The sequence below is a fragment of the Crinia signifera genome, chromosome 5, assembly GCF_055691185.1.
Source record: "Crinia signifera chromosome 5, ASM5569118v1, whole genome shotgun sequence".
NCBI classification, from domain to species: domain Eukaryota; kingdom Metazoa; phylum Chordata; class Amphibia; order Anura; family Myobatrachidae; genus Crinia; species Crinia signifera.
In genome coordinates this window covers 275,137,886-275,158,090 of record NC_139221.1, presented here as the reverse complement: position 1 = coordinate 275,158,090, position 20,205 = coordinate 275,137,886, and the positions used below count along the sequence as shown (strand labels likewise).

Genomic DNA, 20,205 nt, shown 5'->3' with positions numbered 1-20,205 from the left:
GGCACATACGTTTGCACGGCATGCAAATGGATATTCAGTAGTTTCAAAGTATGTGCAATGAAGGTAATATAACTGGAAACATAATTATCAATAAAGGTAACAACTTATTGTTGTTTAAAGGACTAATATAATATTAAACAGTGTAATGGGCAGCATGTTTGGCTAGGTCAGTGGTCTCCAACCTTAATTGAGCAAGAGCTACTCGAGACAAAAAAAGACAAAAAAACTCCCTACTAAAATTTGTCCAATGCACCTGATACTATGCCACACACCGTAATGCCCCTGCACAATATGCTGCACACTGTAATGCCCGACACATGATGCCGCACACCATAATGCCTATGATATTATGCTGCACACTGTAATGCCCCTGACACATTATGCCACACATTGCAATGCCCCCTAATGCATACCTCCCAACTTTGCCAGCGGATAAAGGAATTTTGTGGGCATCATTTTTGTCACTGTGAGGGCATGGCCAGTGTTGTGTCAACTGCTGGCCATGTCCCCAGCCCCTCTGCCTGCCTGATTGGAGGCATGCACAGTGTCTAATCCCCGCAGGACGGGTCCCGCAAAAATCGATACAGTTGGGAGGAATGCATTATGCCACGCCGCAATGCACGACACATTATGCCACACCACAATGCCCCCCCCAAAGTAAGGCTTCTAATAAATTGTGAATTACCTGCTTAGTGCCAGGGGTCAATACTAATTGCCAAGGGGTTACTGTGCGTTGCCAGGGGTTAATGTCCGTTGCCAGGGGTTAATGCTCATTACCAAAGGATCAATACGCATTGCCAAGGGGTTAATACCCATTGCCATGGGGTTAATGCTCATTGCCAAGGGGTTAATGTCCGTTGCCAGGGGTTAATGCTCATTGCCAAGGGGTTAATGTGTGTTGCCAGGGGTAAATGCTCATTGCCAAGGTGTTAATGTTGGTTGCCAAGGGGTTAATGCTCATTGTCAAGGGGTTAATATCCAGACAGACGCTACAAAACATGTTTGACTTCTAGCGTGTCAGAGGGAGCACAGCGCTGCAGTGTTACCAGGAAGTGCTGGTAATGCTGCAGCGCTGTGCTTCCTGTCAGATACTAGAGGTCAAATATGACCTCCAGCGTATGTCTCCTCCAAAGCGAGGAGTGTGCAGGGGAAGGCTGCAGCAAAAGCAGCAGACGGGCAGTTGGGTGGCCAGACAAACGGGCGATGGCCGGACACATGGGATGGCGCAGGCGGGCAACAGTGGTCGAGTCACCCCTTTTGCTCAGACAAGCTACTGGTCTAATTAAGAGCACTTTTATGTCTCACAGTTGTCAGATACTGTATTTGTGAACACAGAACTGGGACCTCTGGACAAGCTCGTTGAGAACCGGAATGGGAGAAACTAGTGGAGGTGCACAGGAGAAGTGCGTCAGGACAGATTAAACCTAGGTAGAGGCACTCGTGGACTGCTGACGGTGGGCCACATGTACTAAGCTTGAAAAGTGATCAAATGGAGAGTGAAAATGCACCAGCCAATCAGCTCCTATCTGTCATTTTTCAAACACAGCTTGTGACATGGTAGGTAGGAGCTGATTGGCTGGTGGTTTTTCACTCTCCATTTTATTACTTTTCACGCTTAGTACATCTGGCCCCGTGTCTGAACACTGTCAATATCTAGAAAGTATGCAGTGCATGAAGAACTGTATGATGAAGAACCTAAAACGCTACACTCTATTGCATGAGCCCTATAAGAACTGGATGTCTGTATACAGCACAGGTGCTGAGATTATAACAGACAGATGAAGTTTAGCTGAAATGAAATCACTCTGAAATGCTGTCTGGAACTTGCACTGAATTAACAGACAATGATACAGATGAGGATACGCCTCTTCTTTGCTGCTAGCCGCAGCAAACATCTCTTGTTTTCCACGTCTAGCCTGCAGGTTGGAGGACACATGCACCTGCTTTCCATAGGGTAGCATGGGTGCACACCCTTCTGCAAACTAACATAAGCCATTTCAAGTACAGTAGGATGATGTGTACACACCCACAAATCACTGGCCACACCCAAATGGTACTGGCCACACCCCACAGCACTGGCCACACCCACCTATGTCTAATCACACTGCTTCTTCACTTCTCACAATAGGCCCTTGAACATTTTCAGTTACCGGCCCATGTGGCCCTTAATCCGGCCCTGTAGGGGTGTTACATACAGTATGGGAACTTATAGAGATGCTTTTTACTTTCACAGGCAGTGCAGCAACATAGATGCAACCAACTGTGAATAGAGGTGGAGATCCACTCTAATCACTTGCGTGCAACCATGAATTGGAGCCTGAGATGCTCTGGTGCATAAGACCTGATGAAACTCTTCTACTGGAAATAAAGAGAATATATATTTCTTAAATCCTGCAATCTTAAGCTGGGTACACACTAGTAGAAATATCATCCGATCAGGCCAACATATGGGGCGCATCATCTATTGTGTACACACTATGATGCTGACAATGAGCGCTACTGCACATTGTCATTGACATCTTAGGGAAGGCCATGCTGTGAAATGCAGTGTGCCACCTGCTCAGTCACTGCTGGCATACATACTGTATGTACTGTATGCACTTACCGATGCCTGCTGTACCCAGCAACGATCTTGCTGTGTACACACACAGATTCTAACATGTACCAGCTTTACACTCAGATGTCATCTTGCTGCTGACTGGTTCCCCTCCCACCTCTAGCTCCCATCCCTGAAACTACATTATGCATTCAGAACACATAACCTCCCCCATGTATATAGCTACATTAGATTAAGGTCATACACTCAGTTATATACTGTATGTCACCTTCATACAGTATTTGAAAATGTGGCTAATTGCTGTGATCAGCAAAGAGATAAACAAAATGTCTTCCTTCAGTCGTCAAACGTTGTCATGAGATTAATAATCAATAAAACCACCATTTCTAAGACATAGATTCCATTCAGAATGTTCTTGCAGTGATGATTTAATAATTCATTGTTCATTTCTACTAAGACCTTGTGATATTTAAACTCTCCACAGGATCTTCTGAAGAGCAATTTATATGGCGTGTGGCCTTTTCCCTGGCCAGGCTATGACATTTAGGAGTTAAAAATAAATTGAGAAAGCAGAACCCTATTTGTTATAGAAAAATATTGGTTCCAGCTTTCCCAGGGGGACCTATTGTCCTAACATTATCACTTAATCATTTGTATTGATTAATTTATGAGTTAAAATTAGGTGAAGTTTTGACCTTTTGATAGGCTTCCTCGGAATTTCTCCAGAAATATTTACTGTCGTCAAGGGATCCATTCCTTGGAATAACTCTGATAACTACTTTTACCTTTAGCTGATAATGGAAAAATTGGTCAAAACACTGGCTGCTGAAACAAAAAATAAAATGTGTCCTTTTCACTTTGATTTGTTGCCTTTGTGCTTCTTATCTGCTATATACAGGCCCATTTGCCCCTCGGATTTCTTCTTGGCAGTGTAAAACATACAAAATATGGCTGGAAATATTTTATCGCCTCCTGAGGGAAATAAGGTTCCAAATAAACTTAAATCCCATTCCTGGCTTCTGACCAAACTCTATGTCACCAAGTTGTGCTTCGTCCATCTAATGCTCACTGCTGTGTCACTGGTTTCTGTCTCCTTAACAGCTGCTATTTTGTACTCGCCTAAACAGATCACAATCACCGTATCTGGTTTATGTCTTTGGTGGAAACTGAAAAACAATTTTCCATATTAAAAAGTTCAAGAACAATGATTCATGTCTTGCAATAGTCAAGGGCTTTAAAGAAGAACTCTAGTACTTTTTTTACATTTCTTTATTTAATATGGATTGTCTCCCTAAAACAACATTTTAACAGAGTGGTTCTAATTTCTAACCACTTGCAATTCCTGAGTAAATAAGTAAGTAAGTAACCAACCATATTCCAGGCTTCATCCTTGAAATGCTTATATTAAAGCCCCATACACATTAGGCAATATTGAACAATATCGCTCAGAAAGCTTTCTTAGCGATATTCAAATATTTTCACTTCCTGTCTTTAACAATGCACATGTCTGCGTGTTAACACCCCCTCCCTCGTCCAGCCTGTCTGGATGAGGAAGGTCCTCAGCCAGCTGCGTAGTGAGGCTGAGGGTGAAAGTTCACAGGGCGCCGGAGCTGTGCACCGCAAACTCTGCCTGCCGCCTGCCCAGCACACCCGCTCTCCCACCCAACGAGCAATTTCAGTCCCCCTTGGCATCGAGCATGAAGCCCCTAGCAATGAGCATGTAGGTAAGTGGCACTTATGTGTCAAAAGTGTAATGGGCATTACGGTGTGTTATATAGTATGTATAGTATGTACTGAGCATCATGATGTGTGGCACAATGTGTAATGGGTATTACGGTTTGTTATATAATATGTAATGGGCATCATGTGTGGCCTTACGGCAGGTGGCTTTATGTCTAATGGGTATTACGAAGTTCGCTAAAATGTGAAATGGGCATTACGGTGTGTAGTATAATGTATAATGCCACGCTCCCTTTTGTTATGCCATGCCTCCTTTCCATTAGACCACGTCCCCTTTTCGGCACACAAGAGCCCCACCAGCTAAAATGGGGGGGAGGGGGGAATTGTGAAACATGCCCTTAGCTCCACTGGCGGCAGCATGGTCGTCACTCCCCTGCCATCCTCCTGCTCTCGCTCACCTCATGTGTATGGGGCTTAACACAACTTAAAAGCACAATTTGCCAATCGGCCATCCATTCATCATCCTTGTTATATTCGTTTCAACTGTTTCCGTTTCTTGAGTCTTGTACCGAGGCAATAATAATGGTATTCAGATACAGGTATAATTACAAATGATCAAAGCATTATGTTACAATAATGTTACAATTGTAATGTCACTTATTACATTTTCACAGCCATGTTCCATTACTATGCACTGGGTCTGACATTCTCCTCCTACATATTGGGAATGGGCTGGGAGTGTGAAACTGGGCCGTGATGACACTTATAACCCAGTACCACGCTCCCAACCCAGTGTCAGTAGCATCGGATTGGTTGCTTCAATAGTAAACCTCTTAGTAAACATGGCTGTCTTCATACATATAGAAAGTCACAAATTATAGGCTTTAGGGATACATTTACCAAAGCTTGTAACAACAGCTTCCAATCAGATTCTGTCTATCATTTCTTTATTGCATCCTAGAAAATGATAGACACAATCTGGTTGCTATGGGCAACATCAACTTATTTAATTTTTAGAAACTTTAGTAAACTGACACCTTAGACCAGTGGTGTCAAACTCATGGCCCTCCAGCTAATGTGGACTACACGTCCCAGCATGCCCTGCCACAGTTTTAACAATCCATTATATAAAACCTATGGCTGGGCATGCTGGGATGTGTAGTTCCACAACAGCTGGAGGGCCTTGAGTTTGACACCACTGCCTCAGAAAGGGCAGCAGTACATATTTATGTATGGTAGCGGAGTATAAAAATCCAATATTACTGCCACCTTGGAATTTGACAAATATGTTTATTCTTGCAGCACAGTTTTAATATGAATCCACTGAGGGGCGCTGGAGCACGCATTACTGCGGCAGCATGGATAAACACCAAAAGGCTAACACACTTACATTTTATTATCCTTGGGAACAGCTGAGCAGCTTTGTGTGGGTTATGTGTGTTTTATACAGTATATATATATTAGCATTCAACAGCAGCAGAAGTGAAATTCTCCCCAAGCTGACTACAATGCTAGAAGGGAGAGATGCAGCTACTCAGCCATTGCAACTCCACCAAGTAACTGAAACTCTCTTCCAATAAAGCCTGTAATAGCCTTTGCCACTTTATCACCTGTGTACATTGAAAAGATAAATCAACTTGGACAAACATTCTTCTTATGCTATTTACCATGCACAGCAGCTTACTAATATAATGTATTGCTGGACTATAGTAAATACGTTTAAGGGCTATATTGTATCCAGTATACATTTTTTACAAATATTATATACCGTAGCATTATTTACAGGAGCTAACTTGTACAGCAGAGCTGGCCATTACGTTGATCACAATCTACCAGCCGATAGAGGACCTTCTGCTGGTAGATTGCGATCATTTCCTTCAGGGCTGCCACTAGGAATATTGGGGTCCGGGGCTGATTTCCAGTACAGGCCCCTACCTCATCCCCCCCCCCCCCCCCCTCCTTCCTGCACTTACCGCTCAACTCCTGCTGAATGCAGGCTTCTTCAATGCAGGATGCCGGTGGCTAATGAAAATGCAGCACCGGCTGGAGTGCCAATCTTGTGTACCAGCAGCCGCTCTGATTGGCTAATGGTACACAAGCTCTCATTGGCTCAATAGGTGGTGCAGCATTTTAATTGGCCGTCGGCATCCTGCATTGAAGAAGCCTGTGCTTCGTTCAGAGCACTGAAAGCAGCAAAGGCAGCACAGTGGAGGTAGTCAGGGGGGTGTTGCGGTGGGCAAAATTAGCTGCCTGGGCCCTTCCAGAGGCCGGGGCCCGGGACAGCTGTACCCACAGCACCCCCCTGTTGGCAGCCCTGATTTCCTTAAGTATTCTCCTGAGGATGCCTCTTCTGGCCCCATTCACCTCCAGAAGCCTCTTTTGGCTTCAGCATTCCCAGTGATGCATTGCGCGGGTGACATCACCCCATACCTGCACACTGCAAGGGCTGAGAAGCTCTGGCAGACTGCTGAATGGTGGTGGTGTGCAGAATACAGCGGCGGTGGCGGTGGGCAGAATACAGCAGCGGTGGCAGTGGGCAGAATGCAGAGGCAGCAGGGAGAATACGAACTGCAAGTGCAAAATGCTTAGCTTTTTTTTTGGTGTGGTTGCTGAAGGGGAGTGGGGAAGGGGGGGGGTCTTTGTTCATCACAGTTGAATGGGATGAAGTTTTGTGGCCCAAATATGGAAATATGGTCTGTTATTTCTCAGTGGAAAAACACTTTTTTTTTTGGGGGGGGGGGGGGGGGGGTGTATCAGTCCTGAGTTGCACAGTCCCAGGGAATGGGGTTTTATGTGGCAGTTTGTGTTTTGTCAGGAAGCAGGATGGATGGGGCACAGCAAAGGTGACCCTTTGTGTTAGGTTAGTGGACATAGTTGCTCTGATTCCGTGTGTCTTAATATGAATTTTGGCCAATACTGTGTGTTATAATGTGTGAGGGGCGTATTGCACTGGGAGAAGAATATTTGCCCATGGGGAGACGCCGGTAGATCACCGGTACGTAACTGTACAAAAAGTAGATCCCGGGTTACCAAAGTCCAGCCACCCCTGTTGTACAGTATATAGACATAAATACATTATCAATATACAGTAACTGTAAAAGTAATCAATGGAAAAAAAGTAAATGTACAGATATAGGCCCTTATTGAGATCTGATCGCAGTACTAATTTGTTGTGAAAATGGGCAAAACCATGTGCACTGCAGGTGGGGCAGATGTAACATGTGCAGAGAGAGTTAAATATGGGTGGGGTGTGTTGAAACTGAAATCTAAATTACAGTGTAAAAATAATGCAGCCAGTATTTACCCTGCACAGAAACAAAATAACTCACACAAATCTAACTCTCTCTGCACATGTTATATCTGCCCCACCTGCAGTGCACATGGTTTTGCCCATTTTCAGAACAAATTTGTACTGTGATCAGATCTGAATAAGAGCTACAGTATCATTCCAATGCCCTTACTTCCATGTGATAGGATAGAAAATAAGTGATCATGCCAAAGACATATAACAAAATATTAGGCAAAGGAAAAATAAATGAGTTGAAGGCGGAACTCAGACATATTTTTTGAAGAGCGACAGTGATTTACAAGGCATCGTTTTGACTTATAAATGATTGCTGCCTTTAAAAAATGTCCAAGTTCAGACAGCAACCAACACCTCCGGCAAACTCAGACGCTCCTACATCCCGCCAAATGAATGATATGTGCCGCATGCAATGCAGAACAAACAGAACAAAATAAATATGAATGATTATTTTGAACCTTATCAGTGTGTTCAGAATTCCTTGGGGTACATGGCATAATTAGAACTGGACGGCACAATAATGTGGCACAATATAACCAAGAGGCACTGTTCTGCGGCATAATATGAATGGGTGCACTATTTCATTATGTGAATTGGGGATACTGTGTGGCATAAGGTGTACTGGCTGCCCTACAATGTGACATCGTAGTAAAGAACTATGATGGTTTATAAACTAGACTAGGCACTACTATGAGGCATAAGATTTAGTAGGCTACTTTTATGTTTCAGAAAATGATCTAGGGCAATATTATGTGACATACAATTAATAACTGCTGCGGAGAGCTGTTGCCAGAATTCCAATAGTCAGCATCCAGATCGTAATTATGCTGGGGTCTCTTTTAGAATTAGGGTGTGTGTGTCTATGTTGGACAAGGTTATTGACACTAGGGGGGGGGGGTTAAGGTTTGGGTGGTGGTGGTGGTAAGGTTATTCCTCAGGTAGGATAGGTTAGGGGGGTATGGAGAGACGGTAAGTATACTTACCCAGCCCATGTTGGGATTCTGTTCAGTAAGATGCTGCTGTTGATCTTCAGACTCCAGAACCCCGTCCGTAAGTCTCAATGATGTATTCCCATCACGGGTCGGACTGGCCCACATGGGTACATGGGATTTGCCAGGTGGAATCCATTGTATGAGGGCCCCACCACCATGGATGAACATTTGTGCCTGGTTTTATTTCTACAAAAACCTACCAATCAAAGTGGGCAGTCATGACACACCCCTGTACCTGCCTCTTGTTGTCTTTGGGATTTATATATTATATATATTATTATTATTATTATTATTACAGTATTTATATATTTTTCAGATAGTTTTTTCACAGCACTTCACCTTTACTAGACATAATGAGGGTCTCATTGACATATACAGTTGATACTGGTTGGTACAATATCATGCATCCATCCATCTTTATCCTCTGTTATGGACTTTGCTACTTAGCCGTGCCAAAGCACTAATCCTAAGTACTCCGTTCACTATAAGTGAACTAAGATGCAAAACTGAGGGAGAAGTCGCCCAATGGAGGAAAAAATGCACAGCTCAGGAATTGCTCCATATTGTGTAAATATAGATAGCTATAGAAGGAAACATCTGTACCCTATCACCAAGCAGATACTGATTAGCTAAGCCTCTGAAGTGGCTGATCAAATCCTATTGGTGGCTGGCCAGTAGCCACACCCCTTAAGCATGGATTTCTACCACTGTATTTCCCCCGTGGGCCCTGCATGCCCCAGTCCGACACTGTGCACAGCTCCCGGTAATGTCATTGTATCATATTTCATATACCCAAATTAAAAGATCAAAGCATATGGAACAAATGCTGAACAAGTGATTTTACTTTTCTCATTTGCTCCATAATCTATGATGTTAATGTAGTGCGACATGCAGTGTAAGGACTGGATATTTATTCAGGTATTGAATTTCACAATTATAGAATGTGGCTTAAAGGTGCAGATCTTTAACATTGCAGCTGTTTTATAGTGTGTACACACGGGGCGATATGGCTTCTGTTGTTGCCGATATAGTGAACATCGGAAGCCATATTGCATGCTTTTTTAGAGCTTGCGAGCCCGATGCGCTGCCGATGCGCGCTCCTGTGTAAGTGCAAATCGGCAGTGGAATAGAGAGGGCAGCCAAGACTATATAGTGCAGATCCGCACTATATAGTCCAAATTGTCCCTCTGCATGCAGGCCGTGCTATGTGAGTCCCGATGTGATCTGATCGTACCGGGACTCGCATCTCACAGCATATCCTGCCGTGTGTACACACCATAAGCCTTATTCAAGTTATCAGCTGTTTCTAATGCGAGTTATAGTAACAACTTACTGGCTGCCCCTTCTGGGCGGAGGGAGTGATGTCAGATGTCAGCTGCTCGCCCACTTCCCCTTAAGCTCAGAGCAACCTTACATACATACAGTATGCGTGCACCTTCCACATCATTCAATGGTCTGCAACCATTGAAAGATGTGGGAGGTTCCCACTGACATGCGAATGGATGTTTATGTAAAACATCCATTCGTAGCCAGTGCAAAGGGCCGCGGCTTGCGAATGATGGGACGGCATACCACCATTCGCAAGGCTGGATCTGGTTCACTCGCAAGGATGTGAATTCGCATCCGAGCGAATGAACCAGAATAACCCCCTTAGTGTTAAGGGTAGAATTAAATACTCACGAGATCCATCAACATTCTAAGCATCGGGATTCTGAGCATTGGGATACATAAAAATGATCATATCCAGTTTGCATTTGGGAACAATTAGCACACACCAGTTTGGGAAATACTTTGAGAAAATGTTCTGCATAACATATGCGGTATGACTGGATCATATAGGACGCACATTAGGGCAATAAATAAAAATGTCACTTAACAGTTCGGCGTACTTTATATTTAGGAACACCATTTAATGCATTACACTTTCACATTTATGTCCTAATATACTGCACATTACAGGCTCATTATATATTAAATAAGTCATGGCACAAATAATACAGTATATTAGGGATGTCTCATTGCATGTACAGTAGGAGCAAGTTTCATCTTTGCTCCTTTGTCCATGGCTAGCCATGGCTATTCTATTGTTCTCAGCTTCAATACAATACGTATTGCAGCCAGGGCCGGTGCAAGGCACCGGAGCGCCCCAGGCAAGTCGGGGTGGGGGCCCCCCGATGTCTGCCGCCCGGGTACCTGTCCTGCGGCGCTGTGCGTATATAAAGCTGGCGGCGGCGGCGGCAGCGGGGGGTCCCTGCAGTCAATAAGAAATAACGAGCGCTATCCGCCGGGCTATGCGGAAGCGCTTCTGTTTTGGAAACACTGTCCGCACGGCGCACGCTGATTGGCTGAATCTCAGTGTGCGGCCAGTGTTTCCAAAACAGAAGCGCTTCCGCATAGCCCGGCGGATAGCGCTCGTTATTTCTTATTGACTGCAGAGACCCCCCACTGCCGCCGCCGCCAGCATTATATACGCACAGCGCAGCAGGACAGGTACCCGGGCAGCAAGGGGGGCGAAATACCGCCCTCCAGTGGCCGGCGCCCTAGGCAAATGCCTAGATTTGCCTAGTGGTGGCGCCGGCCCTGATTGCAGCTGAGAACAATAGAATAGCCATGGATAGCCATGGCTAGCCATGGCCAAAGGAGCAAAGATGAAACTTGCTCCTACTGTATAACAATTCAACATCTTAATGTTTATTAGAATGGTATTAGTTTGCAGTAGTTACTTCCCAAATAACTGCCTTACCCTGGGTGATAAAAATCCAATTGACAAGATACAGTATGTACAAATATTCTAGTTTTTTATGAAACATAGAAAAAGCATTGTAGGTCTATAACCAGCACCAGCTTTTTGTAACAAAACATCACAGGTCAGCCAGTTACCGCTCGTGAATTTGAAAATACTGTTTAAAATACCTCCTAAAAGTGCTCTACGTTTGGGAAGGACATCTGAAATAAGAGGGTGTGGCCTCACAGCAAGGGGGTGCGGTCTCACAGGAAGTGTCACTATTGCACGCTACGTACTTGTTTTCAGTACTGTGGGCGCATGCCAAGCCCTCTTGAGCTACCCTGCTGCACAACCATCTGTAATTCACTCACCGAATCAAATGATTTTCCCAGTCTGTGCAAATGTGAGTAAGTCTGACTCTACCACAACTATGCAACAGATACAGGCTGATCTAGGCCACACAACATCCCTTAAAACACCTTGGCGTGCCTGCATTTTTTTGACACTCCTTGAAAATGGCAGGTTACACCCCCAAATGGTGACTTCCTGTTTGTCAAATTGCAGGGATTGTTAGTAGACATTTTGATATTTTTGATATTTTTGGCACTTTGGCCTTGCGCATACACGCTACAATCCCTACACATGGTCAGTCATTCAATAATCGATAGCATTGAGAATTCGCACAATAACGATCAACCATGAATAACTCCACCCCCCACAGACCCCACCCCCATAAGGACTGCTTCCTAAAATTTACCAGGCTGGTTTTCCATCTCAACCCATCCCTTACAATGTAATATGTACATATTAAATCAAGTTGTGTATTGTAGATCTGTTTTGGGAGATGCAGGCCCTTATTCAGATCTGATCTGATCTGATTTGTTCTCAAAATGGGTAAAACCATGTGCACTGCAGGTGGGGCAGATGTAACATGTATATAGAGAGTTAAATGTGTCTGAGTTATTTTGTTTCTGTGCAGGGTAAATACTGGCTGCATTATTGTAACACTGTAATTTAGATTTCAGTTTCAACACACCCCACCCAAATTTAACTCTCTCTGCACATGTTACATCTGCCCCACCTGCAGTGCACATGGTTTTACCCGTTTTGAGAAAAAAATTGTACTGCATAAGAACAGCAATGTACTGCAGACACAAAATAAATGAATAGTAACTGTAAAGACTAGACACATGCTGATAATATACTCTGGCACCGTCCAATAGATACAGAACCCCTAATTCTGTTTTGGATACTTTCAATGGTACTGTATGTATACATATTGGGGAAATGTACTAGGGTAGTTCTGATTGATTGAAAATTGGTTATACTTCCCAGGCCAAGCACGCACAAAAATCACCTGCAAGCAAATGTATCAGCCCCTAAAACTCAACATTGATTGAGATTTATTTCAATTAATTTTAAACTAATTAAAATCATCCATAACCGACCTTTAGTAAATTTCCCAAATTATATAGTTCACTAGTGTAAAGCAAATGTAATTGTAGGTAGAGGTTGCGGAGGGCTGTGTTGTCCTTGATGCGTCCTACAGACAAGGGCTGGCCAGTGGTTCTGCCACTGATGACAGATGGTTTGCGAGCAGTGATGTACAGTAGTTACACTCTCCAGCACTGATGGCAGATGTGCAGCCATGTATTTTATTTTACAGTACAGTGTTTAACCATCTCCTGATATACACTCTCCATATCTATGGGGGAAATTTACTAAGATGGGAGTTCTCTTTCAGATGTGATGTTGCCATGGGCAACTAATCAGATGCTATATATTATCTTCTAGAATGTGCTAAATAAATAAAAAGTAATTTCTGATTGGTTGCCCATAGCAACATCCCATTTGAAATAGCACTCCCATCTTAGTAAATTCCCCACTATGTGTCTCAGAGTAGTGATGCCAAACCATTGATCTTCGTTCACCAGTGGAGTCCTACCACCAATGTAAAGCTGCAATGTCATCATTGATGTAGAACACTTCCTATTACTGACTGGAAAGTTTTCATTGTGGGAAAAAACATTTCCTATATCAAACATCATGTTAACTCCAACACATTCTACTGACAAGTTCTACAGCTTGGAAAGTTGCACTTGACTTGAATCATGTAAACTTTTACATTGTCATCTTGTACAGGAGACACTTTTGGAACTATTTTAATAAGTAGCAGCATAGTGTTCTGTATTCAAGCTACGTTTGGACTTAAATGACATTGCAGCTGCATTCACCATCACAGCATCTGCAACCTGTTTGTTTTGGAGAGAAGCAAAGAGCCAGATGTGTGTGTGTTAAAGAGAGAGGGAGAGAGAAAGTGAGGGACAAAGAGAATGTGAGAGAATGTGAAAGAGATGAGACAGAGGATAAGAATGAGGGAGAGACCGAGGTGGATGGGGAGAAGGATAGGCACAAATAGACAGAGCAGCACAGTGTTGCAGGCATGCTGCTCGCTAAGGCAATGGGTTTCAGCACCACGGAGAGCAGCCTGAGAGATGCAGCTTATTCTCCGTGACGCCTCTCTCCCTCCCACTTCCTTCTGTCTCTCTGCCCACTCCCACCCTCCTCCTCTCCTGTGCACTCCACGGCTTCATTTCAATCAGGTGGCTGTTGCTCTTCAAGATTAGTGAAAACCTAGCTGGGAAAATACTGCCAGAGCCCCCTCCCTCTCCCCGTAGCCACAAAGGGAGAAGGGAAGCAGCCAACGTGCTCTGAATGATGTGTTGACTCTTTGAGAGTCCCCTCACTCTCTCCCTCTGTGGACTGCTGGCATGCAGCCTCTACAGCCAATTGATCGGACACCTCAGGCTGCAGGAGTGATTGGGAAGCTGTTCACCCCAGTGCTTGCCTCTTATTAAATAGCTACTTTTTACCACATAAAGGTCTTTATTGGATGGTTTGACTTTATCTTTCCTGGTGCAACATTTATGGGGCCTGTTTGATTTTTTTTTTTTCTCTCTCGTGTTTTTTAACCTTAACAATTTTAATTGGTTTCTAATAAATAAAGAGGGGGGTTAAAAGACACGGCTCCTCTATATACTTTTGGTTGTAAGGCTGAAGGACTTGACTTATGGCTTCGCTGTATCAGAGAATCACTGGGAAGATAAACACCTCCAGATCTTTCCCCATGCCACCTGAAGCAAGTCACCTTTTGGGTGGCCAGAATGTAGAAGAGGACAATGCTGGGAAGACCTCACGCCCACCACCAGAGACCAGACCCTCATATCAGTACCAGGCAAGGAATGACTGTGAGGAAGATGTAAGACGCTTGTTGTTATTATTATTCAGCCCCCCCCCCCCCCTCTCTTCCCCCTATAAAGTGGTGTGTGTGTGTGTGTGTGTGTGTGTATATATTCTTTTTGCTCATGATCTGTGTGTCTGGCACCCCCAGTGGCCCAGCCCCCTCTTTAAATGCCATTGATAGGGCGTCTTAAATGATTTATTCAGCGCTTCAGGGTTTCTGCAGGAAACCAAATCAGGTCTTACATTGTCAGTGTTTTACTAATGCCTGGTCCACTGCACCTTTTAATGTCAACTTCATTGATTAGCAAGTGATGCAGAATTAAAGGCACCATGATACAACTCAATGTTAACCCTTCCAGTGCAGTACAACGCTTTAATACCCCCTAAGCATGAGTGCCAACTTTTTTTTTTTCAATGATTGGGTTTGTTTACATTAGATGCATCATAGGAACCAATATACTATGCATAGATATGACTATGAAATGATTGGGGTCTCCAGCACCCACAGCTGGCTCCTGTGTCCCTAATTATTAAATCATAAAAAAAAACTTTTATTAAGAGAGAGGTCCCTTGCCATTTTGTGTATTAACAACTGCAGAGAATAAAAATAATATTTTAATGTATTCAGTGCTAACTAATACCAATGTGCCCTGCCTCCTGGATAGGATATATTTTTCAAAGATTGTATTTGCATATCACCTTAGTAACCAGTGACTCATCCAGGGCACCCTATTTTGTGCTACAGAAATACAGAATCACTAGACATTGATCATTGCTGATCAATCATCTTGCAAAGGCCTACAGTACTAGTGCATTGTCATTTAAACATTAATCCAGCAGTGATAGGGTTTAACCATACGCCATAAGATTTGTAATTCACAATAAATCCACTGCAGTTGACATAAAGCATGAATCTCTGTGGAGAAATGTCATCCGGCTTCTACACATTGTACAACCATACAAATAGAAGTATTGGTACTACTGTATGTCAACATACTGTACACGCAGTTGATGATATCATAGCTGAAGCATATTTTGTTTCCATTCTATTCAGCAAGGGTTATAACTGTAACATGTAATTATGCAGTATTCATCACAGTTTGAAAATGTGAACTGATTGTTGAATACTGCGGCTCAGCTGTCTAAAAACATCACTTTTTGGCAGTGTTGTCTACTGCACAGTTTAAACAGCTCGAGTGCTTTATTTTTGTCTGCTATATGGATATGTACACTACTGTAATGTATATTGACTTTGTTTTTAACATACTTTTTTTTACCTCCATTTGACCTGTATTTTATGTACCTAATTTAAAAATGTTATCTTTGTATTATTTAAAATAATTTTGTTCCTGCGGCTTCTAGTTTGGTCACCATCAGCGAATAATACTTGTAGTGTAAAACTACGTATGTATAGCTATTACGCAGCTGATTCCTTTAATGTCTATACTGTAGATGGTGCTGTCGGAAAGGGAAGCAGCCTGTATACGTTAACAACATGTTTCCATTTTCACTTACCCCACTCCTTCACCCCCAGTCTTCATCGAGTTTAACGCTTTGAGGAAATGTATCAAAATAGGTTTGAAAATTGCCAAGCAAACATTTTTATTCATCATAATGACCTGTAATATTTACCTTTTATATAGGACAGGATACAGTACAGTATCATCTTTTTTTTTTTTTTTTTACATATAATTTTTTTATTTGAATTCATATAACAAATGTGAGCGACGCTGTCATTTTTAACATATATTTTGCACACCTCTCAAAGAGAAGTTGGCAATCAAAGGGTTAAAGTATATTTTAAGTTTGTCAGGCTGACCGATGTCTAGGGAATCTTTAAGGCAGTCTAAAATAGCAAACAAAAAAGTTTTTTTAAAACGTAAATCATTATATTTGCTTTTCAAAATCTATGCACGATTATTCCATCAGTGCTCTCCACTGGCAGTCCTTTTTACTATGCACTTATATAGTTTGTTCACTTTATTTATCATTTATTTATATTTGAACCAAATTGTTAGAGCAGAGGGTTAAGTATTTAAAAATATATTACTATTACCGCTTTATCCATTATAAAGGGCGCATACCCTGAGAACAATTTGACACAATAGTGATTATTCCACTGTGTTTTAATTAGTAGGTGTGCCTCATTTTCAACTGCATATGTAAAGCAAGTGTGTTAAGGGGCTTAAGCACAGGGCGATTCCAGACCCAATTCAATGCGATCTGACTAGATGACTTAGAAATGGAGCACGGATCGCACCGTGTGTATAGCCTCCAAAGATATCCACATTACATACTGGCTTTCCTGCTAAGATCACAATGTTTTGCCTATTGGCATTGGCAAAACGCTGCTCCGCACGCATTGCTCAGCACACAACGCCGGTGTGCAGCGATGTGAACTGAGGGATCCGAGCTTCAGCTCGTCGCTCAGCACCAGTTCCCCCATCGCTCCGTGTGTACATTCTAGGGAGATTCTGTGGCCCATTATAAAATAAACTTTAACACAAAAGTGTAAAGGTCCATACATACTGGGTGACATTGAGCTGAAAGCCGCTCAAAAACAGCAAGTTTGAGCGGCTTTAAGCTCAAAGCTGCTCCGTGTGTATGGCCCGGCGATGAGCGGTGTGCGCTGCTGCGCTCTCCCGCATCATTGACTGGAAAGCCATTAAATTTGCTGGTATTACCAGCAATGGACGGCTTTACATAGCACTGCGCTGACGGTGCAGGGCAGGGGGAAAGCCGTTCAGTGTGTATGCACTGAGCGGCTTTCCCCCCAGTGATGATAGCGATCATCGCTGTCCATACACGCTGGGCATAGTCACCCAGTGTGTATGGACCGTAACTGAATATACAGTATACAGTAATTACTTTAAATTTCTTTTCTCACTTATAATACCTAATACATTTCGAGGAATATGAACATATTGAATATAAAGGACCTTTATCAGGGACAGATTTTACCAAAACATTTAGTTACTGTTAATAAGTAACATGAGATACTATGTGTGAGAAGATTATGCAGTCTTGAATTTTTCTTCTGAACTAGATTTACTGTATATAATATAAATATAAAGCCAATGGTATATCTGTAATGTGTGGGGTGCACATGGGTCCCCGGGGTCCAAGGAGCCCACACGCACACCCTGCACCTATTTTGTCAATAAACCTCCATTCGCATATGCGCATGTGCAGGGTCATTTTGCACATGTGCATATGCCAGGTTCGTGCGGCCACGGCGAACAGGGTGTTCGCTGGGCGCGCGCACTTGATCATGCGAGCATGGGGCATGGAGGGTAGTGGGGCGGTGGTCCCGGGTCATTTGCATATGGGAATGTCCAGCGTTTCATGGGCATTCTCATGCAATAGCCCCGATGGTGCAGGGGGTGGCCAGCTGACATCACCGCATATCAGCTGCCCACCCACTTCCTCCCGAGCATCCACGCATATGTAAGTGACTTCACTTTTATATGCGTACACCTTCGCCATCTTTCGATGGTTGCCGACCATCGAATGATGTGAGTGGATCCCACTAGGCTGCAAATGGATGTTACTGTGTAACATCCATTCACAGGCCCTGCGAGGGAATCGCCCTTGCCTATGAGTGGTGGCCAGGCCACCAATCGCAAGGTGGGGTTTGGTGGACTGCGACAAGGCTGCGAATCAACCAGAATATCCCCCCACATGTACATTAGAAAAATCTGTGAGAAAATGGCTGCCGCTCCATTTTCTTGGAGAACTGCACATGTGATCTAGACCAGTGGTCGCCAACCCGTCGCTCGCGAGCTACCGTTAGCTCGCCTGAGCGAAACGGGTTGCTCGACCACTGCTGCCTGCCCGCCCGCTGTTGCCGCTGGCTTGCGGCGCTATAGCCGCCACCTTGCGCCGCTATAGCCACCGCCTTGCCCTGCTACAGCCGCCGTCACCTTCCCCCGCTGTAGTCCTTGTTACGGGGACCAGAGGAGACAGCAGGCGCTAGAAGTCATATTTGACCTCTAGCGTCTGACAGGGAGCATCGCGCTAAGCGCTCCCGGCACTTCTGGGTAACACTGCAGCTCTGTGTTCCCAGTCATATGCTTCACGTTGTGGGTCATAGGCATAATCGGCATCACGGCGTGTGGCATATGTATAATGGAGCATCACGGTGTGGGGCATATGTATAATGGAGCATCACGGTGTGGGGCATTTGTATAATGGAGCATCACGATGCGGGGCATATTTATGGGTATCACAGACTGCACTATTGTGGTCGTGTGTATCTGGCACTGCACTATTGAGGGCATATGTGTATCACACCCCCATTTTCCATGGCCGCACCCCATGTGGCTACAGCTCTTAGAGAGCTGACTATGCCCCTATAGCGGAAAAAATGGGGGATGTAGCCTCGCAGGAGTTTCACGGTAGTAGCTGAACCTTCTAATGGCTCTTCTCCTCTGCCTCCAGTGTTGGGAGGTATGTTTTGGGGCATTGCAGTGTGTGGCATAATGTGTCAGGGGCATTACAGTTTGTGGCATTATGTGTAAAGGGCATTTTTTGGGATATTATGCAGATTTTTAAAAAATTTTTACTTTAGTAGCTCTTCGGGCGGTTTATTTTGTAGCGAGTAGCTCCCGACCCAAAAAAGGTTGGAGACCACTGATCTAGACTCTGGGAGAGATAGGGGATGACCCTAGTGCCCAGAGTTTATTGCTCTGTAAACTCCAGATGGACATGTAAAGGTACTGCTGCCTTTATAATTTGATAATTGGCTACATGTTGTGTAACATGTATCTGTTAATAGTATTAAATCATTTCCAATAAGGCATCTACAGCATTGTCTTTCACATTAAGAGAAGCATGTTTATGGTAATACATGTATCTATTGCTAAGTGTATATTGTGTAAGGCACTGACCAAGTTACTAACAAACAAATATGCTTATAGCTAAACTGCAGTATCTGCAGCTGCGCTAAATGTAGCCACACCAGCTGTAACCAAATTATTTGAATGATTTGTGCAGTTCTTTTTTTTTTTTTTTGCTGAATGTCAACAGTGTCCACTTTGTGTACAGCTTACAGTGTGATCATCACTCTGTGTATGTCAGTCACACTTCAAGCTGGAAGATAAAAGAAGGTAGATTGTCCTCTCCACTGGCGCTCTAATAGGATGGTACCTCCCTTAAGTTAGAGGTACGGTCCTCTTCTCCCAATAAAAGTGATAGCAAGGTGTATTAATAAATACCGTACATCCCTCAAAGTACAGTAACGCTCCTCTTCTCCGCCTCTGTAAATAGCAATCTGTATCACCAGGATTAAGGTCCCCTCTGATAAATGGATGGTCAATCAAACTCTCCCAAAAAGGAATACAGAAAATGGCACAAATAGTGTAATACCATTTAATGTACAATATAACAAATACACAGGTGAGACAGATAAAAAATTGGACAAATGAATGGTAAGATGGCCTGTTACCCGATGTAGTGGAGAACGTGGATAACGATCCAGTCCTCAAAGATGGCAATTAGGGATGGCAGTGAACCCGGGATTTTCACTGCCAAAACGACAACAGCAGGCACAGAATCCACCCAGTCCAGACAAGATGTCCACACACAAATGAAGTCCCAGCTCCAAGCGTTTTGGCAGTGAAAATCCCGGGTTCACTGCCATCCCTAATTGCCATCTTTGAGGACTGGATCGTTATCCACGTTCTCCACTACATCGGGTAACAGG

At 43.7% G+C, this 20,205-nt stretch overlaps 1 protein-coding gene across 4 annotated transcripts in view; it reads left to right on the top strand.

Annotated features, from left to right (window-relative positions):
* DPP6 (dipeptidyl peptidase like 6) overlaps positions 1-20,205 on the top strand; it is a 1,240,611-nt gene that overhangs the window by 436,333 nt on the left and 784,073 nt on the right. The window contains exon 1 of one of the 4 annotated variants that reach the window (XM_083189037.1): positions 13,834-14,517. The exons of the other annotated variants lie outside the window; for them this stretch is intronic. Within the exon in view, the coding sequence (XP_083045163.1) occupies positions 14,329-14,517 (189 nt within the window). The 5' untranslated portion in view covers positions 13,834-14,328. Of the gene's footprint in view, positions 1-13,833; positions 14,518-20,205 lie in introns of those variants that run through there. 4 annotated transcript variants of the gene reach the window in all.